At 48.5% G+C, this 23,733-nt stretch overlaps 6 protein-coding genes and 1 pseudogene across 6 annotated transcripts; 3 read left to right on the top strand and 4 right to left on the bottom strand.

Moving 5' to 3' along the window:
* The first annotated feature begins 7,460 nt into the window (after positions 1–7,460).
* Positions 7,461–8,370, top strand: LOC117194099 (vacuolar protein sorting-associated protein 35-like). Its single transcript, XM_033398741.1, has 2 exons — positions 7,461–8,189; positions 8,254–8,370. The coding sequence occupies exons 1-2, from the start codon at positions 7,652–7,654 to the stop codon at positions 8,289–8,291; spliced, it is 576 nt and encodes a 191-aa protein (XP_033254632.1). The 5' UTR covers positions 7,461–7,651; the 3' UTR covers positions 8,292–8,370.
* A 959-nt stretch (positions 8,371–9,329) lies between these two features.
* On the top strand, positions 9,330–9,821 carry LOC117194100 (vacuolar protein sorting-associated protein 35-like). Its single transcript, XM_033398742.1, has 2 exons — positions 9,330–9,516; positions 9,581–9,821. Exons 1-2 carry the CDS (start codon positions 9,368–9,370, stop codon positions 9,810–9,812), a joined length of 381 nt encoding a protein of 126 aa, XP_033254633.1. The 5' UTR covers positions 9,330–9,367; the 3' UTR covers positions 9,813–9,821.
* An 869-nt stretch (positions 9,822–10,690) lies between these two features.
* LOC117194096 (tubulointerstitial nephritis antigen-like) lies at positions 10,691–12,522 on the bottom strand. Its single transcript, XM_033398738.1, has 3 exons — positions 12,336–12,522; positions 11,281–12,266; positions 10,691–11,227 (listed from the first exon to the last, which is right to left on the bottom strand). Exons 1-3 carry the CDS (start codon positions 12,505–12,507, stop codon positions 11,084–11,086), a joined length of 1,302 nt encoding a protein of 433 aa, XP_033254629.1. The 5' UTR covers positions 12,508–12,522; the 3' UTR covers positions 10,691–11,083.
* A 1,568-nt stretch (positions 12,523–14,090) lies between these two features.
* On the bottom strand, positions 14,091–15,934 carry LOC117194097 (tubulointerstitial nephritis antigen-like). The gene is made up of 3 exons (XM_033398739.1): positions 15,748–15,934; positions 14,693–15,678; positions 14,091–14,627 (listed from the first exon to the last, which is right to left on the bottom strand). The coding sequence occupies exons 1-3, from the start codon at positions 15,917–15,919 to the stop codon at positions 14,484–14,486; spliced, it is 1,302 nt and encodes a 433-aa protein (XP_033254630.1). The 5' UTR covers positions 15,920–15,934; the 3' UTR covers positions 14,091–14,483.
* Positions 15,935–18,057: 2,123 nt separating this feature from the next.
* On the bottom strand, positions 18,058–18,781 carry LOC117192961 (membrane-bound alkaline phosphatase-like). The gene is made up of 3 exons (XM_033397683.1): positions 18,709–18,781; positions 18,321–18,652; positions 18,058–18,258 (listed from the first exon to the last, which is right to left on the bottom strand). The coding sequence occupies exons 1-3, from the start codon at positions 18,779–18,781 to the stop codon at positions 18,058–18,060; spliced, it is 606 nt and encodes a 201-aa protein (XP_033253574.1).
* Positions 18,782–19,713: 932 nt separating this feature from the next.
* Positions 19,714–21,477, bottom strand: LOC117194095 (annotated as a pseudogene).
* Positions 21,478–22,272: 795 nt separating this feature from the next.
* On the top strand, positions 22,273–23,607 carry LOC108160028 (pyridoxal phosphate phosphatase). Its single transcript, XM_017293767.2, has 2 exons — positions 22,273–23,120; positions 23,181–23,607. The coding sequence occupies exons 1-2, from the start codon at positions 22,564–22,566 to the stop codon at positions 23,434–23,436; spliced, it is 813 nt and encodes a 270-aa protein (XP_017149256.2). The 5' UTR covers positions 22,273–22,563; the 3' UTR covers positions 23,437–23,607.
* Positions 23,608–23,733: the final 126 nt, after the last annotated feature.

The following is a 23,733-nucleotide window of genomic DNA, read 5'->3' as shown; positions in this document are numbered from 1 at the left end:
CAGCGCGAGACGATTTGTAGCATTCTGCAATTATTATCGTCGATTTATAAAAAACTTCGCCGACTATTCACGGCACATAACTAGATTATGTAAAAAGAATGTTCCTTTTGAATGGTCAAGTGAATGCCAAAACGCATTCCAATACATTAAAGGAATTAATACCAATACCAATACCACATTATTACAATATCCTGATTTTCGCAAAGAATTTTGCATTATAACAGATGCTAGTAAACAAGCTTGCGGAGCGGTTCTAACTCAGAACCGTGACGGAATTCAGCTCCCAATAGCTTATGCATCTCGTTCATTTACAAAAGGGGAAAGCAATAAGAGCACAACAGAACAAGAGTTAGCGGAAATTCATTGGGTAATTACCCATTTCAGACCATATATTTATGGCAAACACTTTACTGTTAAAACGGATCACAGACCATTAACATATCTTTTTTCTATGACTAATCCCAGTTCGAAATTAACTCGCATGCGGCTAGAACTTGTAGAATATGACTTCACAGTAGAATACCTAAAGGGGAAAGATAATGTGTAGCAGACGCACTTTCACGTACTACTATAAAAGAACTCAAAGACATGCAACATAAAGTCCTGAAAATCACTACCAGGCGACAAAGTAGACAAAATAAAAACTGTACAGTAGAAAAATATGAACTTCTGCCAAGGCAAAGTCATAACGAGGTGGAACGTTGTGAGTTGCTGCGGACACCGCAACTCTACAGTTATACCCGATACTAAGTCAGTATGGCTCTCCTGCGGCAGACGCCGCTAATATTGAACCACACGACAAAGAGTGCGTGCGAGAGAGACAGAAAATCAGTCTGAGCGTGACGTCGGGCGCTGCGTAGCCACTGAAAATTGACTTCTTGCTTTTGGCTACAAAAATGATCCGATCTGATCCAGATTCAGCAATCTGATAGATATGGTCATTATCTATGATTCTGCGTTTTTAGTTTTCTCGAATGTGCAATATTGTGGATGCAACAGATTTTCGTCTTTTGTGGGGGCGGAAGGGGGTGGGGCGAAATTCTGAGATATACGTTTTATAGTGAGATCTAACAGAAGTGCGGATACCAAATTTGGTTACTCTAGCCTTAATAGTCTCTGAGATTTGTGGATGCCCCAGATTTTCGTCCTTTGCGGGGGCGGAAGGGGGTGTGGCGAAATTTGGACACGAAACGGTCAAGGTCCGATATCACAGGAGTGTGGATACCAAATTTGGTTGCTCTGGCTCTTATAGGTTCTGAGATCCTTGAACTCATATTTTGCAATTGACAAAACCGACCATGAAACCTGTGTGTTAGAGAGAGACAGAGCGAAAAAGAATGAAATTGTTTTCTTGATTCTGGCTATAATCATTATACGATCTTGTTCAGATTTTGCACTGTAGAAGATATGGTCATCCTCACCGATTCTGCGTTTTTGGTTTTATCGTATCTTTAATAACGTTGATGCCACAGATTTGCGTCCTTTGTGGGGGCGGAAGTGGGCGGGGCGAAGTTTTGAAATATTTTTGTAGCAGTGACATATCACAGAAGTCTGGATCCAAAACATCGTTGCTCTAGCTCTTATAGTCTTTGAGCACTAGGCGCTGAAGGGGACGGACGGACGGACGGACGGACGGACAGACGGACAGACAGACAGGGCTCAATCGACTCGGCTATTGATGCTGATCAGTCTCTGAGATTTTTGAATATCCCCAGATTTTCGTCCTTTGCGGGGGCGGAAGGGGGTGTGGCGAAATTTTGAAACAAACTTGTCTCGGTCCGATATATTAGGAGTGTGGATACCAAATTTGGTTGCTCTGGCTCTTATAGGTTCTGAGATCCTTGAACTCATATTTTGCAATTGGCTAAACCGACCATGAAACCTGTGTGTTAGAGAGAGACAGAGCGAGAAAGAATGAAATTGTTTTCTTGATTCTGGCTATAATAATTACACGATCTGGTTGAGATTTTACACTCTAGAAGATATGGTCATCTTCTACGATTCTGCGTTTTTGGTTTTATCGTATCTTTAAAAATGTGGATGCCACAGATTTTCGTTTTGAAATATTTTTGTAGCAGTGACATATCACAGAAGTCTGGATCCAAAACATCGTTGCTCTAGCTCTTATAGTCTTTGAGCACTAGGCGCTGAAGGGGACGGACAGACGGACGGACGGACAGACGGACAGACGGACAGACAGACAGACAGACAGGGCTCAATCGACTCGGCTATTGATGCTGATCCAGAATATATATACTTTATGGGGTCGGAAACGATTCCTTCTGGACGTTACACACATCCACTTTTACCACAAATCTAATATACCCCAATACTCATTTTGAGTATCGGGTATAACAACATGGTCCCAGCAAGAACGGACTATCAAGTTCCAATGGAGCACACGGAGACTCCATTCAGCATAATCATCCCTCATAGAGACGATTGGCTCGAGGGACTCCCTGGCCCAGATGGGACCATAAGCATTTTCACGGATGGCTCAAAACTGGACGGCAGGGTTGGAGGAGGAATCTACTCTGAACAACTTAACATAAGGCAATCTTTCAGGCTTCCGGATCACTGTAGCGTCTTCCAAGCGGAAGTTATAGCAATCAGGGAGGCTCTGTACTGCCTTCACACGGTTACCACCACGGCAACCAATCTAAACATCTACAGCGACAGCCAAGCTGCGATCAGATCACTTAACGCGATCTCCTCGAACTAGGCTACTGTGGCGAAGTGCCGAAGATCTCTTCACGAGATGGCTCAGCAATTTGCTATCAGCCTTATATGGGTCCCGGGCCACCGAGATATCGAGGGCAACTGCATAGCGGACGAGCTGGCCAGATCTGGCACTACAACCCCCCTTCTCCAAGATAAGGAGGATATTTGTATGCCTATGGCCACCTGCAATCTCATCATAAAGGAGCAGTACACGCGACTGATAGACAACAAGTGGCAAATAGGGCCACGTTGTCGCACAGCTCGGCAAACATGGCCGACCATAGATAAGAAGCGCACCTCAGAGCTCTGCAAACTAGGCAGGGAAAGGTGCAGCGCAGTCATACGTTCCCTCACAGGACACTGGCTAGTAGGCACCCACGCAAACAGGCTGGGTGCCCCATACATTGATTTCTGCCGCAGCTGCAGAGACGAGGACGAGGAGGAAACAGTGGAACACCTGTTCTGTTCCTGTCCAGCTCTCAGCAGAAGGAGACTGCATCACTTGGGCTCTGCCTTTCTGAACGACATCTCGGAGATGTCCACGCTATGTCCCAGAAAGATCGTCAACTTTATAAGGGCATCTGAATGGGACAACTGTTGACATGAAGTCTCATCTGCAGGGAGGGAATGATCCCAAGCGGTATCACAACGGGCCGAAACCGGCCTAAGTGTGCTGGGCGAGCGAGCTTGGCGGCCGTCTCTACCTAACCTAACCTATTATCACATTATTACTATTATTATCACACTTATTACAAGAGCTGTGAATGCAGCTTCTGCTTCATCGGACCAAATGAACTGGCGTTTCTGCTTCAGGGCGTCCGTCCGAGGCGCCGCAATAGCCGCAAAATTCTTTATAAATTTGTGGTACCATCCCGTCATACCCAAGAATCGACGCAACAGTTTCACCGACTTCGGAGCAGGATATTCCTTAATGGCCTCTATTTTGTCCAAGTCCATGCCTATAATACCGTGAGCCACTACATGCCCCAGATAGCGGACCTCAGGCACACAGAACTTGCTCTTCTGTATATTAATTGTAAGCCCCGCTTCAGACAGCTTCTCTGCTAATACTTTTAACACACTCAGATGCCTTTCAAAGGTGTCTGACACTATGAGCAGGTCATTCAAGTATATAAACACTTCGTTTCGAAGATTGGCTGGAATAATGCGGTCCATAAGTTTGGACATAGTAGACGGCGCATTGGTAAGCCCAAAAGGCATAACTTTGAACTGGTAAAGCGGCCGTCCAGGCACTGTGAATGCTGTTTTATCCCTAGAACCTTCTTCTAGCGGTATTTGCCAGTAGGCATCTTTCAGGTCGAGGCTAGTTATGTATTCTGCCTTTGGTAACCGGCTTAAGATCCCATCTATGAGCGGCATGGGATACGCGTCCTTCTGAGTCACCTCGTTCACCTTGCGGCTGTCTATACAAAGACGAACCTTCTCCGGCTTCCGGACGAGTACTACCGGACAAGACCACGCACTGTTGGATTCTTCGATGACCCCTAGCGCTAACATGCGATCCAACTCCTCATACATTAAATTCTCGATAGCTGGGGACACTGCATAGTGTCGTTGTTTTGTGGGCTTTGCCTCACCTACATCTATTACATGGGACAACAACGTGGTTTTTCCTAAACCATTATCCGCGAAAGACGGAAGACACTGAATGGTTCTATTCAGTTGTTCTCGTTGCACCTCCGATAAAGGACGTTGGTTTTCTGTCTTCCACACCTCATCGCAATGGTTCACCGTGTCATTAGCACTTCCTTGTGGATACAAATCGGCTGGCAATAGGCCAAATTCGGTCCAAAAGTTAATGCCCAGATACAGAGGCTGCGTTAGGGTTGGAACGATGTATAGGGTAACAGACCTGGTAACACCTTTATAGCCCACTTCCGCTTTAAGCTTCCCAACCACTCTCTGAGACTGCCCACCCGCTGTCCGAACTGTGGATGCCATGGGCTTAAATTGAAATTGGCTTTCAAGCAGCTCGCTGGCCAAATCTCCACCAATGCAACTAATAGATGCCCCTGTATCCATTAATCCAACAAGCTTTCTGTCTTTTTGGCACGACGGCTTGTAAGTGTCAGGCTGGCTACACCCATAGCAAAAAACGAGGGGGAACGTTGTGAGTTGCTGCGGACATCGCAACTCTACAGTTATACCCGATACTAAGTCAATATGGCTCTCCTCCGGCAGACGCCGCTAATATTAAACGACACGACAAAGAATGCGTGCGAGAGAGACAGAAAATCAGTCTGAGCGTGACGTCGGGCGCTGCGTAGCCACTGCAAATTGATTTCTTGCTTTTGGCTACAAAAATTATCCTATCTGATCCTGATTCAGCAATTTGATAGATATGGTCATTATCTATGATTCTGCGTTTTTAGTTTTCTCGAATGTGCAAAATTGTGGATGCAACAGATTTTCGTCCTTTGTGGGGGCGGAAGGGTGTGGGGCGAAATTCTGAGATATACGTTTTATAGTGAGATCTAACAGAAGTGTGGATACAAAATTTGGTTACTCTAGCCATAATAGTCTCTGAGATTTGTGGATGCCCCAGATTTTCGTCCTTTGCGGGGGCGGAAGGGGTGTGGCGAAATTTGGACACGAAACGGTCAAGGTCCGATATCACAGGAGTGTGGATACCAAATTTGGTTGCTCTAGCTTTTGTAGTCTCTGAGATCTAGGCGCTAATGTTTTACTCTAAGCAAAGCCGCCTACGGACAGACGGACAGAGTTGCGGTGTCCGCAGCAACTCACAACGTTCCCCCTCGTTTTTATACCCGATACTCAAAATGAGTATTGGGGTATATTAGATTTGTGGTAAAAGTGGATGTGTGTAACGTCCAGAAGGAATCAGCATCAATAGCCGAGTCGATTGAGCCATGTCTGTCTGTCCGTCTGTCCGTCCGTCCGTCTGTCCGTCTGTCCGTCCCCTTCAGCGCCTAGTGCTCAAAGACTATAAGAGCTAGAGCAACGATGTTTTGTATCCAGACTTCTGTGATATGTCACTGCTACAAAAATATTTCAAAACTTCGCCCCGCCCACTTCCGCCCCCACAAAGGACGAAAATCTGTGGCATCCACATTTTTAAAGATACGATAAAGCCAAAAACGCAGAATCGTAGAGGATGACTATATGTTCTAGAGTGTAAAATCTCAACCAGGTCGTATAATTATTATAGCCAGAATGAAGAAAACCATTTCATTCTTTCTCGCTCTGTCTCTCTCTAACACACAGGTTTCATGGTCGGCTTTGCCAATTGCAAAATATGAGTTCAAGGATCTCAGAACCTATAAGAGCCAGAGCAACCAAATTTGGTATCCACACTCCTGTGATATCGGACCTTGACCGTTTCGTGTCCAAATTTCGCCACACCCCCTTCCGCCCCCGCAAAGGACGAAAATCTGGGGCATCCACAAATCTCAGAGACTATTAAGGCTAGAGTAACCAAATTTGGTATCCGCACTTCTGTTAGATCTCACTATAAAACGTGTATCTCAGAATTTCGCCCCACCCATTTCCGCCCCCACAAAGGACGAAAATCTGTTGCATCCACAATATTGCAGATTCGAGAAAACTAAAAACGCAGAATCATAGATAATGACCATATCTATCAGACTGCTGAATCTGGATCAGATCGGAACATTTGTATACCCAAAAGGAACAAATCAATTTGCACTGGCTACGCAGCGCCCGACGTCACGCTCAGACGGATTTTCTGTCTCTCTCGCACGCACTCTTTGTCGTGTCGTTTAATATTAGCGGCGTCTGCCGGAGGAGAGCCATACTGACTAAGTATCGGGTATAACTGTAGAGTTGCGGTGTCCGCAGCAAATCACAACGTTCCCCCTCGTTTTCTTTATACTTGGACTGGACAAAAATAGCACGTCTGTCTTCGCCAACAGTTTTCCTTCCAAGAGACCGAGGCTAGATCTGCACAGTCTGAGACCCCCAGTACAGCGTTAAAATTGAGAATCCTCCATTTTCGAATTGACGCCGTATTTATTTTACAAGTTTCAACCCAAAAAACAGAAAAAAACCCCTCTCCTTCGTTTAACTTTTGAATTGAATTGAGGCAAAGTTGAGTAACATAGGGAGACCAATATCCCTTCTTGGTACTTTTCTAAATGTTCCCTTTTGTGGATACCAGTATTTATACCTTTTTTTATACGTTACTCTTTCAAACCACTTCAATGTGTCATGTTCATTCAAAAAAGTCTGCTTAATGTTTATGTGTGGCTGAGTCTGTCTTATCATCGATTCATTGAGTCCTCTGGCCTGACTCCGCTCTGCCCAAACTTCCGTAGATATGTTTTATAAAGAAGGCTTATCTCAAGCTGTGTACTGTTAAAGCATTTGTGTGTTCTCGATCTCATTGTAACCCGCCTTCATGTATTTGCACGTTACCAAATCAAGAGCGAGGCAAACCCCAGGGACTAATAGCACCGACTGCACCTTCTATGTCTCGTTTCAGACCATGCCCAATGGTTTGGATGACCAGGAGAAGCTGCTCCCCGAGGCCGTCGGGGCAGCCCGCAAGCAGGCCTTCCAGATGAACCACTTCCTGGACAAGGAGCGCATGCTGGATTCGCTCAAGTGTGCGAGCACCATGCTGAGTGAGCTACGCACCTCCCTGCTGTCCCCGAAAAGCTATTACGAGCTATGTGAGTACTCAATATCATGACGTATGAAAGTTTCTTTATTGTAATGCTTGTTTCCTTCCCAGACATGGCCGTCACCAATGAGCTGAACCATCTGGAATTGTACCTGAGCGAAAAGAGCGACAAAAAGACGGATCTGTACGAGCTGGTGCAGTACTCGCACACCATAGTGCCCCGACTGTATTTGCTGATCACAGTGGGCATTGTGGGCAAAAAACGACTCGACGCTCAAGCGCAGCATACTCAAGGATCTGGTGGAGATGTGTCGCGGAGTGCAGCATCCCTTGAGGGGGATTTTCCTTCGCAACTATTTGCTGCAGTGCACCCGCAACATTCTGCCCGATGTGATGGTCGCAGAAAACGAGCACGAGGTCAATGTCTACGATGCCATTGACTTTGTGCTGACAAACTTTGCAGAGATGAACAAGCTGTGGGTGCGCATGCAGCACCAGGGACACTCCAGCGAGAAGACTAGGCGGGAGAAAGAGCGCGAGGAGCTCAAAATACTGGTGGGCACAAACCTAGTGCGCCTCTCGCAGCTGGAGTCGGCCACCCTGGAGACGTACCAGCGGCTCGTTCTACCCGGAATCTTGGAGCAGGTTGTTAGCTGTCGGGATGCCATTGCCCAGGAGTATCTCATGGAGTGCATCATCCAAGTGTTTCCCGATGAGTTCCATCTGCAGACACTGGACCCATTTCTAAAGTCCTGCGCCCAGCTGGAAACGGGTGTGAACGTAAAGAATATTATTATATCGTTGATTGAGCGTCTACATTGCCTACAACCAGAGGAGTGGCAAGGTAATATCCTATATCGATGCTATGCCCCAAAATCTATCATTTACTAACATTTATTATGCTGTAGACCAGCGGCAATGGCATCGATGCCATCATTCCCGCTGAAGTGGAACTCTTTGAGGTCTTTAGCATTCAGGTGGCCAACATTGTGCAGATGCGCCATGACATGCCACTGGAGGACACCATTTCGCTGCAGGTGGCTCTGCTGAGTTTGGCCCAGAAAGTGTATCTGGATCGCATCGACTACGTGGACAAGGTGCTGGGCACAACCGCACAAATACTGCAACGAATGAACATGAACAAGTAAGGGATCCTCGAGCTGATAAGAAATGTAAAGACCCTGAACTAAACTTGTACACTTTTGCAGCATTTCGCACCTTTTGTCCGTGAACCAGGAACTGTCTCGCCTGCTACGCCTCTGCATTGACTTCTACAATAATGCCCTGACCATCATCCAGTTGCACAACTTTTGTCCACTGCTCGAAAAGTTCGACTACACTTCACGCAAATCGCTGGCGCCGTATCTGGTAATGAACATTCTAGAGAACGAGACTCAGGTGCCGACGGCCGATCAGGCGGACAGCCTCTTGACCATTATCACGCCGCTGTTCAAAGATGATGATGCGCATAAGGACATTTTGGCGGTAGCTGGAGCCAGCAGCACAGATGCCGAAGAGTTTGCGGAAAAGCAAGGAGTCGTAGCGCGGAAAGTAGATCTCGCTATGCGTTGTAATTTCACCTTTAATTAATGGTCCGTTCTTGCTTCAGCTTCATTCACCTGATGCGCTCTGATGAGCCGGACATGCAATACAAAATGCTGCAAACAGCTCGAAAGCATCTGGGGAATGGGGGCGGCCAGCGGCTGAAGCATGTTCTGCCTCCGCTCGTATTTGCTGCCTACCAGCTGGCCTTCAAATACAAGGCGATCGCCGAACAGGATGAGAACTGGGACAAAAAGTGCCAGAAGATCGTGCAGTACTGCCTCAGCACAATCAGCGCCCTGGCCAAGGCCGATCTGGCCGATCTGGCGCTCTGGCTCTCTGCAAGGGGCTCTGGTCATTGGAGAGATCCGCTACACGAACCACGAGACTGTAGCCTACGAGTTCATGACGCAGGCATTCTCCCTCTACGAAGATGAAATATCCGATTCGAAGGCTCAGCTGGCTGCCATAACACTCATCATGTCCACGTTCGAGCAGATGTCCTGCTTCGGTGAGGAGAACGCCGAACCCCTCCGTACGAATTGTGCTCTGGCGGCGTCCAAGCTGCTGAAAAAGCCGGATCAGTGCCGCGGTGTGGTGGCCTGTGCAGCACTCTTCTGGAGCGGAAAGTATGATACTTTTTGATGTCCCTTTAGTTGGTATTATAGCTAAACTGTCATGTTGCATCGGTAAGCAAAACGGCGAGGAGATGCGGGACGAGAAGCGCACTCTGGACTGCCTGAAGAAGGGCGCTCGCATTGCCTCGCAGTGCCTGGACACGGGAGTGCAGGTGCAGCTGTATGTAGAACTGCTGAATCACTATCTCTTCTACTTTGAGCGCGGCAATTCACTCATCACCGTAGCCATGCTGAATCAGGTGATTAGTGCGCACTCGGAAAAGCAAAACCCCAGGGGTCTAATGTAAATGTTTCCTTGCAGTAAATTGCAAAGGTGAATGAGGAGCTGCCCAACCTGGAGCCCAGCGAGGAAACCAAGCAGATCGAGAGCCACTACAAGAACACGCTGGCGCACGTGCGCAGTCGCATGGAGTCCAGCGATGCTGCTCTCGAGGTCTCCTTCGCAGGCATCACCCTAAACTAGCCCACCCGACCCGCATGCATCAAGGAGCAGGGAGCAAGCAGAAGAGCGTTCGAGCAGGCCTTTTTTTGTACCAGATGCAAATAGAATACTATCTCCGGAAGCGTATCCAAATTGAAAGTGTGAGAAATTAATTGAATTATTCCATGGCTAGGAAAGTTGTGGGCCTTCGACTTTTGTTTGAGTCAATTTAATTTCTGTTTTAATCGTATGTGCAAAGTGAAAACATTCTTGATTATTCTCCCGATTTATTCAGTGCGTTAGCATTAGTAAATAACCCCCCAGAGATTTTTGTTCTATTCTATTCAACCCCGAACAAAAATGTGAAAATATTGTTAAACAAAGCAGAAAGAAAGTGAAAAGGTTATACAAGACACATACGATGACCGAATTGGTCCATGATACGTATAAATATGTATTACAAAATAAAGATAAGATCAAAATGTTCTCGGCGGGAGTGTAGATTTGTGGATCTGTGCAGATGTGAAATCGTCGAGATGGAATCAAAACTCCGCGGCGGTAAACATGTAAAGTAATTCGTTTATTAAAAATATATAAGCTGAACGAACATGTTCCATCGGGTCCTCGATCAGTTAACTTAGTTTCCATTTACAATACATGATGGGCGTGCTCGAATTCTACAGACTCTCTCTCGCTGATGCAATTCGTCCGTCAATCACATGCGCTGCTTTGGGGCAGGGGTACGTTCTTGTTGTTGTGGCAGTATCAGGGGATGGAGCGGTGGTGTTGACTGGTTAATGTGGCAGTTTCGTGTTGCATATGGATGCCCCTTACCTATCTTCGAGTCCTGTTTAGTGGGTGAGGGAACAAGTGGTTAGGGCTGGGGCTAGGTCTTGGGCGGTGGCTGGGCAGTTAACTTGTGCGTTCGCGCATCTTAAAGCTAATCATTTTAGTAACTAGGTTCTAGCATAAACTTTACAAATACAGAAGCGCCTAATTCACTTTGGGTGCCATAGCAATGGGAAATTTTTGAAGCATGAGATAAATTTGTTTTCGTTTCTGCATAGCTCGAGATTACTCGGGGTACATGTGTGCGTGCTCGACCAGAGGGTCCAGTCCGGACTCCGGAGGTGGCGTCTATGCCGACTTCACGTTGTAGTAGTTGTAGACGTAAGGCCAGGAGGCCAACACGTAGTCCTCGATGCCGCACTCGTTCGAGCCGCGCAGGATACGGAAGTATCCCCGCTCCCCCCACCAGGGACCCCAGGAGTTGGCAGCGATCTGGTCAACGAAATTAAGTCAGTCGTAAAGAAGCTGTGTAGATGGACACTCACCCAATACTTGTCGCCGTTGTGCTCCTCACCCCAACCGACCAGCTTGACCGAGTGGAATCCGGTGGGAGCGCCTCGGTTGGCCGCCGTCTGGCGATAGACTCCGCTCGAGTATGAGAAGAAGTCCCTGTACACGCGCATGGTGGCCTGTACGGGGCCAGAGTGGTAGATCTCCGCCATGATGTCAGACTCTTTGTTCAGGGTGTAGGCGGAGCACACCGTGTAGAAGCTGTCCCGATCCACGTTAGACGAGGGCCGGCAGCCGTTGGCCTTTAGAGAGCGACTGTTGTGGCGGATCTTGCAGGTGTCGCGGTGCTGGGTGTACGGATAGCAGCTCTCGTCAACGACTCCTTTCTTGTGCAGATAGCGCCAGGCGGCGTCCAGGTGACCGCCCTCGCAGCCTTGCTGACGGCACGTGCAGGAGATGATGTTCTGTGCCGACAGTTGGACAGCTTCCTTGCCCTTACTTTGAATGGCGAAGCGATCGCTGGCCACCGAGGTGGTGGACAGAACCCACGAGGAGCCGCACCAGCCCTGGTCGGGTACCTCCGAGATGTAGCTGGACCACTTTTCCACTGCATTGAAAGCGGCGGGCAGGCCCGCGGTGGGATTGGTCAGCCTGCTCATGGCCTTGACGCGGTATGTGGGCTCCTTGGTGCCCAGGCGCAGGCGCAGACCCTCGCTGTACTTGTGGCCCCACCACTCGTCGTACTTGCGGGCGGACCAGCCCAGGTGGTAGATCGTGTTAATGCTGTGGATGATCGACTCGTCGGTCAGGCAGAGCTCCTGGTCGCAGTGCACCCGACCGCCGTCAAGGCAACGGCACTCGTTGCAGTTGTCCCACGTGCTGTTGTATTTGCTGAAATAGGCGCCGTTGTGCAGGCAGGTGACCAAGGGATCCGCCTCGCCAAAGCAGAAGGAGCGGTAGTCAGGGCAGCAGTCAACGGCGTCGTCCCGGTCGCAGAACTCATCACAGTAGCACAGGGTGGCTGTGAAAAGGGGAACATTCAGCTGGATGGCTAGGAGATGGAAGGGAAGGGATCAGATGAGCCACTTACTCGAGATGGGCAGCGAGCAGCCGTCGGCCCGATCCTTGCAGCAAGTATTGCGCACGCCGCAGTAGGGACCCGGATAGTCCAGCTTTAGTGTGTGGTCAAAGGCGTGGGCCAGGTCCAGCAGCAGGGGCAGCAGGGCCAGCAGGCCCACCACCTGGGCGCACTTGACAGTCATGTCTGAGTCCTGCACGGGAAGACGTGGGGCAGTCGACTTTCGCAGCTGAAATGGAGCGAATGGCACAGGGAACACCGTCAGTATATCTTATCGGGCAATTTGCATATTTACAATCTACATATGCATGTATGTAAGAAGGAGTGGGCCAGCTGGTCTATTGAGGGGCAGCGGGGATAAGCAACAGCAGTAATAACAGCAGCAGAGGAACAGCTGATTAGCAGCAACAGCAGTAGTAACAGCAGTAGTAACAGCAGCAGATCAACAGCGGACAGAGAAGAAGAGGAATCGAGCGAAGCAGTGAAAAGGAGAGAACAGCAGCATACGGACGCGACTCAAGCAGCAGCAGAAAATCAGCAGAAATAAGCCGTAACATTAAGAACTTTTGTAAGCACACATACCAGGCCACCGCGATAATAATACGAATAAACAATACTCTAAATAATATCTTACATTTGGGGGCTCAACCAGTCGCGTACTGCCTGTGTAAAGTGGAAAAAATCAAAAATTGTGTGTCCCATGTCTCAGAAGCCGGCAGCAGCGCACTCTGGACTGCCTGAAGAAGGGCGCTCGCATTGCCTCGCAGAGCCTGGACACGGGAGTGCAGGTGCAGCTGTATGTAGAACTGCTGAATCACTATCTCTTCTACTTTGAGCGCGGCAATTCACTCATCTCCGTAGCCATGCTGAATCAGGTGATTAGTGCGCATGTTTCCTTGCAGTTAATTGCAAAGGTGAATGAGGAGCTGCCCAACCTGGAGCCCAGCGAGGAAACCAAGCAGATCGAGAGCCACTACAAGAACACGCTGGCGCACGTGCGCAGTCGCATGGAGTCCAGCGATGCTGCTCTCGAGGTCTCCTTCGCAGGCATCACCCTAAACTAGCCCACCCGACCCGCATGCATCAAGGAGCAGGGAGCAAGCAGAAGAGCGTTCGAGCAGGCCTTTTTTTTGTACCAGATGCAAATAGAATACTATCTCCGGAAGCGTATCCAAATTGAAAGTGTGAGAAATTAATTGAATTATTCCATGGCTAGGAAAGTTGTGGGCCTTCGACTTTTGTTTGTGGCAATTTAATTTCTGTTTTAATCGTAAGTGCAAATTGAAAACATTCTTGATTATTCTCCTGATTTATTCAGTGCGTTAGCATTACTAAATAACCCCACAGAGATTTTTGTTCTATTCTATTCAACCCCGAACAAAAATGTGAAAATATTGTTAAACAAAGCAGAAAGAAAGTGAAAAGGTTATACAAGACACATACGATGACCGAATTGGTCCATGATACGTATAAATATGTATTACAAAATAAAGATAAGATCAAAATGTTCTCGGCGGGAGTGTAGATTTGTGGATCTGTGCAGATGTGAAATCGTCGAGATGGAATCAAAACTCCGCGGCGGTAAATATGTAAAGTAATTCGTTTATTAAAAATATATAAGCTGAACGAACATGTTCCATCGGGTCCTCGATCAGTTAACTTAGTTTCCATTTACAATACATGATGGGCGTGCTCGAATTCTACAGACTCTCTCTCGCTGATGCAATTCGTCCGTCAATCACATGCGCTGCTTTGGGGCAGGGGTACGTTCTTGTTGTTGTGGCAGTATCAGGGGATGGAGCGGTGGTGTTGACTGGTTAATGTGGCAGTTTCGTGTTGCATATGGATGCCCCTTACCTATCTTCGAGTCCTGTTTAGTGGGTGAGGGAACAAGTGGTTAGGGCTGGGGCTAGGTCTTGGGCGGTGGCTGGGCAGTTAACTTGTGCGTTCGCGCATCTTAAAGCTAATCATTTTAGTAACTAGGTTCTAGCATCAACTTTACAAATACAGAAGCGCCTAATTCACTTTGAGTGCCATAGCAATGGAAAATTTTTGTAGCATGAGATAAATTTGTTTTCGTTTCTGCATAGCTCGAGATTACTCGGGGTACATGTGTGCGTGCTCGACCAGAGGGTCCGGTCCGGACTCCGGAGGTGGCGTCTATGCCGACTTCACGTTGTAGTAGTTGTAGACGTAAGGCCAGGAGGCCAACACGTAGTCCTCGATGCCGCACTCGTTCGAGCCGCGCAGGATGCGGAAGTATCCCTGCTCACCCCACCAGGGACCCCAGGAGTTGGCAGCGATCTGGTCAACGAAATTATGTCAGTCGTAAAGAAGCTGTGAAGGATCATGTGTAGATGGACACTCACCCAATACTTGTCGCCGTTGTGCTCCTCACCCCAACCGACCAGCTTGACCGAGTGGAATCCGGTGGGAGCGCCTCGGTTGGCCGCCGTCTGGCGATAGACTCCGCTCGAGTATGAGAAGAAGTCCCTGTACACGCGCATGGTGGCCTGTACGGGGCCAGAGTGGTAGATCTCCGCCATGATGTCAGACTCTTTGTTCAGGGTGTAGGCGGAGCCCACCGTGTAGAAGCTGTCCCGATCCACGTTAGACGAGGGCCGGCAGCCGTTGGCCTTTAGAGAGCGACTGTTGTGGCGGATCTTGCAGGTGTCGCGGTGCTGGGTGTACGGATAGCAGCTCTCGTCAACGACTCCTTTCTTGTGCAGATAGCGCCAGGCGGCGTCCAGGTGACCGCCCTCGCAGCCTTGCTGACGGCACGTGCAGGAGATGATGTTCTGTGCCGACAGTTGGACAGCTTCCTTGCCCTTACTTTGAATGGCGAAGCGATGGCTGGCCACCGAGGTGGTGGACAGAACCCACGAGGAGCCGCACCAGCCCTGGTCGGGTACCTCCGAGATGTAGCTGGACCACTTTTCCACTGCATTGAAAGCGGCGGGCAGGCCCGCGGTGGGATTGGTCAGCCTGCTCATGGCCTTGACGCGGTATGTGGGCTCCTTGGTGCCCAGGCGCAGGCGCAGACCCTCGCTGTACTTGTGGCCCCACCACTCGTCGTACTTGCGGGCGGACCGGCCCAGGTGGTAGATCGTGTTAATGCTGTGGATGATCGACTCGTCGGTCAGGCAGAGCTCCTGGTCGCAGTGCACCCGACCGCCGTCAAGGCAACGGCACTCGTTGCAGTTGTCCCACGTGCTGTTGTATTTGCTGAAATAGGCGCCGTTGTGCAGGCAGGTGACCAAGGGATCCGCCTCGCCAAAGCAGAAGGAGCGGTAGTCAGGGCAGCAGTCAACGGCGTCGTCCCGGTCGCAGAACTCATCACAGTAGCACAGGGTGGCTGTGAAAAGGGGAACATTCAGCTGGATGGCTAGGAGATGGAAGGGAAGGGATCAGATGAGCCACTTACTCGAGATGGGCAGCGAGCAGCCGTCGGCCCGATCCTTGCAGCAAGTATTGCGCACGCCGCAGTAGGGACCCGGATAGTCCAGCTTTAGTGTGTGGTCAAAGGCGTGGGCCAGGTCCAGCAGCAGGGGCAGCAGGGCCAGCAGGCCCACCACCTGGGCGCACTTGACAGTCATGTCTGAGTCCTGCACGGGAAGACGTGGGGCAGTCGACTTTCGCAGCTGAAATGGAGCGAATGGCACAGGGAACACCGTCAGTATATCTTATCGGGCAATTTGCATATTTACAATCTACATATGCATGTATGTAAGAAGGAGTGGGCCAGCTGGTCTATTGAGGGGGCAGCGGGGATAAGCAACAGCAGTAATAACAGCAGCAGAGGAACAGCTGATTAGCAGCAACAGCAGTAGTAACAGCAGTAGTAACAGCAGCAGATCAACAGCGGACAGAGAAGAAGAGGAATCGAGCGAAGCAGTGAAAAGGAGAGAACAGCAGCATACGGACGCGACTCAAGCAGCAGCAGAAAATCAGCAGAAATAAGCCGTAACATTAAGAACTTTTGTAAGCACACATACCAGGCCACCGCGATAATAATACGAATAAACAATACTCTAAATAATATCTTACATTTGGGGGCTCAACCAGTCGCGTACTGCCTGTGTAAAGTGGAACAAATCAAAAATTGTGTGTCCCATGTCTCAGAAGCCGGCAGCAGACGAAGCGAGAAGGAAAAGCAAAAATTCGGTGCAAGAAAAATATGTCGGTACAGCAGTGGTTTATTAACTTCGAGCTAAACGCTGAAGCATACGGACTAAATGACAAACAAAAATACGTGCAAGCCCGAGCAAAAATGACAGGTACAGCCGCTCTTTTTCTCGAGTCCACAGCAGTGTATGAGTACGGCCAATTGCGTCACCAACTTTTACAGGAGGTCGAGTGTGAGCGTTTATGCAGTGCGCAAATTCACAATCAATTGTCTATGCGAATGAAGATTGCCGGCGAAAGTTTTCACGAATATATACTACAGATGAAACGCATTGCTGCACGTGGGACAACAGACACGGAGTCGGTGATTCGATATATCGTCGACGGACTGAATTTAAAAAAGGATTATAAGTACACCTTGTATGGATGAAGAAGTACGAAATCTACGAAAGAGCGCTCGCGGTTGATGGGGGTTTGGCCCCGAAACAAAAAGACTCACAGCCGTTCGGAAAGAAGTCCAATTTCACCAAATATGAAAGGAAGCAACACTGCTACAATTGTGGATCCCAGGAGCAACTACGCAAGGATTGCCGAGCTGCATTAAAGTGTTTCCGCTGCAATCAGACTGGACACATGTCTAAGGATTGCCCGAGTGCTGCTGCCGTAAACGTTGCATACGAGGAAAAACGCCTGAAGTCTCAAAAAATTAACGACGTGCAAGTCAAGGGGCTCATAGACACCGGTGCAGATGTTTCCCTATTAAAGATGTCAGTGTTCGGCAAAATGAGTGGTGTCCATCTGCAAGCCAGTTCGTCGGAATGCGACTGGCACACAAATTCCTTGTGGTGGCCGATCATGCCGTCGGATGCGAATTGTTGCTTGGACACGACTTTAAATCCAAGTTCACAGTGACATCAACGCCAGGAGGATATAAGTTTTCTCCCCTGCCGGGGGAAGAAACTGAGGACACCAAACAGATAAGTATTTACAACGTGGTCGAAGAAAATACTGACATAAACCTTCCATCGCAGTTCAGAGATGCCGTCCAATCAATGATTCAGGACTTTACTGAAAAGAAGCAGACTGCAGTGTGCCCGATCATGCTGAAGATCGTACCGGACGAGAAAATAGCGCCGTTTCGACATTTGCCAAGTCGAGTGGCCATCAGCGAAGCCGACGTTGTCAAGCAGTAGATCGATGAATGGGCCAACGCTGGGATAATACGACGCTCATCATCAAATTTCGCCAGTCGGACTGTAATTGTCAAGAAAAAGGATGGGAGCAGCCGGGTCTGCGTGCACTATCGTCAGTTGAACAAGATGGTCTTGAAAGATTGCTTTCCCGTTCCAATCGTTGAAGAGGTGCTGGAAAAACTGGAAAATGCTAAGGTGTTCACCATCATGGACTTAGAAAATGGGTTTTTCCACGTTCCTGTGGAAGAAGCTCTTGCCCGGATTCTTGGTGATCAACTGCGTGGCGATATCCGTACAGGTGGCCGGATCGTTCAAGCCCTCGCCATAGGTAATGATGTCCGTGTCGGCTTCGAAGAAGCGATTTGTGCTGTGGGCATAGGCGCCCGAGGGACTGGCATGGGTCAGGGTGGTGGTGGTCACAATGCCGCTGCCCTTTCCGGTGCCTGGGCCCAGGCGGCAATGGAGCTAATCTGATTGGCTGGATCCTCGCTGCCGCTGCAGTTGTTAAAGTTAACGGCTGAGGTGATGCCCAAAGCCACGATATTGGTCTTGACTCCGCATAAGTAAGCGGTGGCCGTGCAGGCGGAGTCCGGAACCTGTGCTTTGGAGCAGTACGTCTACGAGAAGGAAGATTACCTCAGTAAGAAAATTCCACCTCACTAAGTTTCCAAGTTCTCACCCTGCTTAAGCCGGAGTGGGGGAACTTCTCAAAGCTGAGGGAGTCCTCCTCGCCGGGATTACCCTTGAGTTGACCCTTGTGAATACGAGCAGCAGCCATGCCGTCGCCCAGGAACATGATCACATTCTTGGCCTTGCGTTTGTCTACCTGCGGCAGCTCCAGACGTTTGGCAATCTCTTCGTGGGCGAGGTCGTACCAGAACTGAGCGTTCTTCTCATCCTCCGGTCCGGTCTTGCCCTTGGCCAGGCCATTTGGATCCATGAAGGACTCTCGGGTTTTCCCAGCGTTTGATGCACTGCCCAACAGCTGCTCCTGGTTGTGGATCTCGGGTACTGCAACGGAGATTCGTCTTCAGCTCTTGCCCCACTCTGACACCTCCTTTACTTACTGTCTATGAAGAGTGCCCAGGACGTGGCCACTAGGCCACTCAGCACCAGCAGGACTTTGATGAATCTTTTCATTCTAGGCAGGTGATGGCTATCGCTTCGACAAAGTAATTGGACTATACATGTTGTGTGCCAGCAGACCTATATATTCGGGCAGACAGCCAGGTCTCTTCCTTATCGGGTCTGCCATATCTTCATCACATAATCCAAAAATCTGCAGATCTCAAGCAAATTTCCCTTTTATGAGACGGTCTTTTCTTAATTCTTGTAGACTTGTAGATAAATGAGCTAAATTCGGGTCGTGTCGCTCGGCATTCAAATATTAATAAGGGGGGCCCGTACCACAGAACACAAGGTGAGTTACCACAGGTGGTAAAGAAATTTTCACGCATACATTACTATGACAATTATACCCATCTCAAGTCTAATCAAAGAGCTATGTATGAGAAACAACGATGTACTCGTTCATCTCGAAGGATCCCTCATCTTTAGAACGAAAAATTTGATCCTTAGCTATCCATGCAGTATGTATCTATTAACACCCAAATGAAAAAAAAGCGAAGAATCATAGATCGGACCATTCTTATAGTCAGAATGAAATTCAACTGTAGTGGCTTTGTTACTCCCAGCCACGCTCTTAATCATTCGTTCTCTCTCTCTCACACGCACTCTTCATTGTGCAGCGTGCGCGCGTTGGCGGAGGGGAGCGAGATATCAATACAAGATATAACACAAACTGACTGAGTATCGGTTGATTTTGTAGAGCCACGACACTTGACGCAACGTTCCCGCTCGTTTTCTAAACTTTTTAAAATCCGAAAAAAAAACGAAGTCCAAGCCATCAGTGTTATGCCTGTGTTACTCTGCACCACTGGCTGTTATTTAATATTATTTAATGACTTATATCGGGCTGGAACACTCGACATGCTGAATCTAGGTTTTTTCCTTTCAACTATCGAAGCTTCCCATCCTCACCGTTTGAATAAAAAGTGTAATATTTGCTTATTGAATGCTCATTTTTTTGTAAGTATTTATTTTTAAGTGTTTGATTCCTTATGTAGTCTTGTCGCAGAGCTTCTGTCCATTGCCAATGCAGGATGCATATGTCATGAGATGTGGAATTGTGCTCTGTTGCATCACACCGGTAAAGAGATGGCTCTGAGGACCGGAGGCCCAGATACCGACATCCTCGCCAGAGTGAACGCCCTGATCCTTAGGAATGTAGCTGGGGGTTATCGAGTCAACGTCTCCCAAATACCGTCTAGAGGTATACGCTGACCGTTCTCATCCAGATATTGGTTGGGACCAGCGGCATAGTTCAGCACAGCACTCCATTGATATCTGTGTCATGTCGGTTGATACTGGGCATGTCGTTGCCGCGTCCTGGATAGCCGGCAATGATCACCGCGAGTCGATGATCAGAGGTTACCACAATAAGGGTATATTCTATGTAGGTGAAGTCGCGGACCAGCTGAATTGCCTTTTCGAACTCCAGGGCCTCGTCTAGCGCATAGCCTGCCTGGGTATAGTGATTGCCGTAGTCAATGAGTCTGCCTGCAAGAAAGAAGAATATGAGTCTCTCCTCTCGGTTACTAGAGGTACTGTCTCGATCTCTCACCTTCGATAAAGGCAAAGTAGCCATTCTCATTCTGGCTCAACTTCTTGATAGTCACTTCGGTGAGCTCGGACAAAGTGGGTTGATATGTCTCATCGGCGTCGATACGGAACTTCATCAGCTCGGACTGGAACAGGCCGATGATATCTCCTACCGCCGAGACGTTGACACTCAACAGCTGCTTGCGATTGCTCACCAGGACACCACCCTTGTGCTGACTCTGCCACTTGGAGAGGAGATTCACGCCATCCGAGCGTTCGCCGGCCTTGCCGTGGCTATCCTGAATGGTTTTGGGCAGGAACTTGCCCATGCCGCCGCCGAACATGATGTCGAAGTTCTTGCCGGGAGTCTGGGTTACCAGTTGGGTGACCATGTCGATGCAGGAGCTGGCATCCACTCCATAGCTGGTCACGTCCGTATCGCACTCCCACATGCGGTTAGCGGTCTTGGCGTAGGCGCCCGAGGGACTGGCATGCGTCAGGGTGGTGGTGGTAACAATGCCTGTGGCCTTGCTAGCGTTCTGAGCCCACTCCGCAATGGAGGTGAGGCGGTTAGCTGGATGCTGACTCGCTGTGCAGTTGTTAAAGTTTACGACGGCGCTGACTCCGATGTTGATGATATTGGTCTGATATTGGTTGATATTGGAATCGGGCACTTGGGCATTGGAGCAGTAGGTCTAAAGTGTGTTCTGTTAAAGCTGTGAGCGATGTGGACAGAACCTGGTACTCACCCGACTGAGCCCCGTATGTGGGAACTTCTCGAAGCTCAGCGACGACTCTTCGCCGGTCTTGCCCTGGCGCTGACCCTTCAGGATCCTTGCCGTCTCCCAGGAACATGATCACATTCTTGGCCATTTTCGTGTCGACTTTCGGCAGCGCAAGGCGCTTGTTGATCTCCTCATTGGCCAGGTCGTACCAGAACTGCAGATTCATCTCCTCCGGGGGCGTGTACTTGTCTTCGGCCACGTCTGTGGAGAATCTGGCCTTGTGCGCGATCTGCCCTGAGAGTTCATACACTTTGTGGACTTCTTGGACCTCACCTTGGACTTGGACTGCCCCAGACAGGGCCAGAACAGCAAGGACCATCTGTATTCGCTGGATGCGCATCTTCCAAGTGTGATTTGGATCGTGAAATGTGGACAACTAACGTGATAGCTAGCTAATGGCACGATTTTATATAGTCTTCCTGGCTCGTAAGGGAGAGATTACCTATGTACTCTACTGGGGACAATGCAAGCCTAAATTTAAATTTTATTTCCATCTTTATGAGTGCAATATTATCTCTGTTGGCCAGCTCTATCTTTATGTACATCACCCGTTTCTCTCATGATGTCTTCCAAGTTGGGGAAGGGCGGATTATTGCTTGTCCCTACGGAAGAACTTGTATTCTTACAGGGGAGTGGTTTCAGTTCACCCCAAAGGGTCTTCAAATTCTTGTAGCCCTCTTGTGTACCCCAAAGTGTGCAAAATGTGACCTATAACGAATTGCAGATGACCACTATCATTCACTCCCCAAAATGCTGATTTCATATGTGCAAACACCTCCGAGTCAGTGTTATCTTCTGAATCGCGTCTGTCACGTTTGGAGTCATAAAAGCTAATGCTGGCTGGACTGCCGCCTCGGAGAACGCATGCTCCGGATATGTAGGGAACGTGTGGTGACTTATCAGTGGAATTTTTGCATTTTCATGAATAGCACAAGCAATTTGCAAAATGCGATCTCGTGGTGTTGTAGTTTAGATAAGTCTATCGAAAAAGTTTTTATTTAATCACGTCTGAACTATCACCAATCTCAGCAAAGTACACTCAGAGCAGAATAAGGTGAAAAGCCTACCTACTCGTATTATCAAAATTAGTAAATCAATGGCAGATATCCTCCTATGCTTAGTTACAATAAAGTGAACAAATTTTGAAGTGAAAACAACATCGAAAACATTGAATCTAGTATTCTCAACTATTCCTATTGTAGTTTTCTAATTATATCCATATGCTATACTGAGAAGATATTTTCTGCTCTGTTTACTTTTGACATTGTTTTTTTAGTATAGTGGCAAATTTTTTGTTCAAGACCCTCTAAATTACTGATCCCAGAGCAATGTTTAAGCGAAGCTGCACCCTCCTAGCCGAAATACCAAAGCAGCAGGTGCTCCAGTGGCTGGGCTCCATTGAGACCGTACTCTTTGGGACAGACGGAGTACTGTGGAACTTTGGCGACCCCATTCAAGGATCTGAGGAAACCTTCAATGCCACTAGGAACAAGGGGAAGCGCTGCTTCGCAGAAGGCCATGTGTCTCGGTCTCAAAGTGGGGGAACAGGAAATTCTCAGCTCAGCGGCGTGCATATCCAACTATCTGGTGGTCAAAAAGTTCAAAAAGAAAGTTCTAGTCGTGGGCGAGACAGGAATCCAAGAAGAGCTCCAGAAGGCTGGCATCCAATCCGTTACCATGGATCAGCAGGCAGAAGAACGTAAGATGGGGCAGTTTGCCCGGAATTTAGTAGTCGATCCGGATGTGGGAGCTGTGGTGGACGGCAGAGACAAGAGCTTCAACGTGTCCAAGATCGTGGTGGCCTGCACCTATCTGCTCAACCCCAAGGTTATGTTTCTGGGGACTTGCATGGATACCATCTACCCGGTGTGCGAAAAGCGTGTGACTGTGGGTGCCGCGGCTATGGTGGCTGTCATTGAAAAGTGCAGCAACCGGAAGCCCCTGATCATGGGCAAGCCCAATCCTCAAATGGTGTATAAGCTGAGGCAGTCCGGAGCCCTCAAGCCGGAGAAGACCCTCGTCATTGGGGATCGGTAAGTGATGCAATTTGAGTGATTGATTGATTTTAATAATTCTGTTATTTTCTCTGTAAGATTAAGTTCGGATATCATCTTTGCCAATAACTGCGGGTTCAAATCACTTTTAGTGGGCTCGGGAGCGGGCTCTCTCGAGGAAGCGCAGGAACTGAAAATGGAAGGCAATGAGAAAAAACTGATGATGGTTCCCGACACGTTTTTGCCCAGCTTGGGTCATTTAATGGAGTATCTGTGTGAAGATGAGAAAATTAAAGAAACTGATGAGGGTAAAGCGGAAAAGAAGCGTGTCGACAATAAAGGGAACGAAGCTTAAGTCGCATAATGCGATTCCCCAAATTTTAAATTTTCCCGGGTAAATCAAACAGCTGTTTGGTCGCAGCCAACCTTTTACAACACTTGCTAAAGTAAATATCGATGTATCGATAGATAGAAATAATATAAATATACTGTCGTCAGCCACGCAGCCCTTGGGTTTATTTTCAATAAAATTCTACGAAATTAAGCAGATGAGCACGATTTAACTTCTATCCGTTAATTTGAATATTAAAGTGTGGATCAGCTGTTCGCGAGAGGTTCTTATTGCCTCAAAATCCAGCAGGCGATAACAGGT

This window comes from Drosophila miranda (genome assembly GCF_003369915.1).
Source record: "Drosophila miranda strain MSH22 chromosome Y unlocalized genomic scaffold, D.miranda_PacBio2.1 Contig_Y2_pilon, whole genome shotgun sequence".
NCBI lineage: Eukaryota > Metazoa > Arthropoda > Insecta > Diptera > Drosophilidae > Drosophila > Drosophila miranda.
The sequence above is the reverse complement of the archived record's forward strand: the minus strand, read 5'-3'. Positions and strand labels throughout refer to the sequence as shown.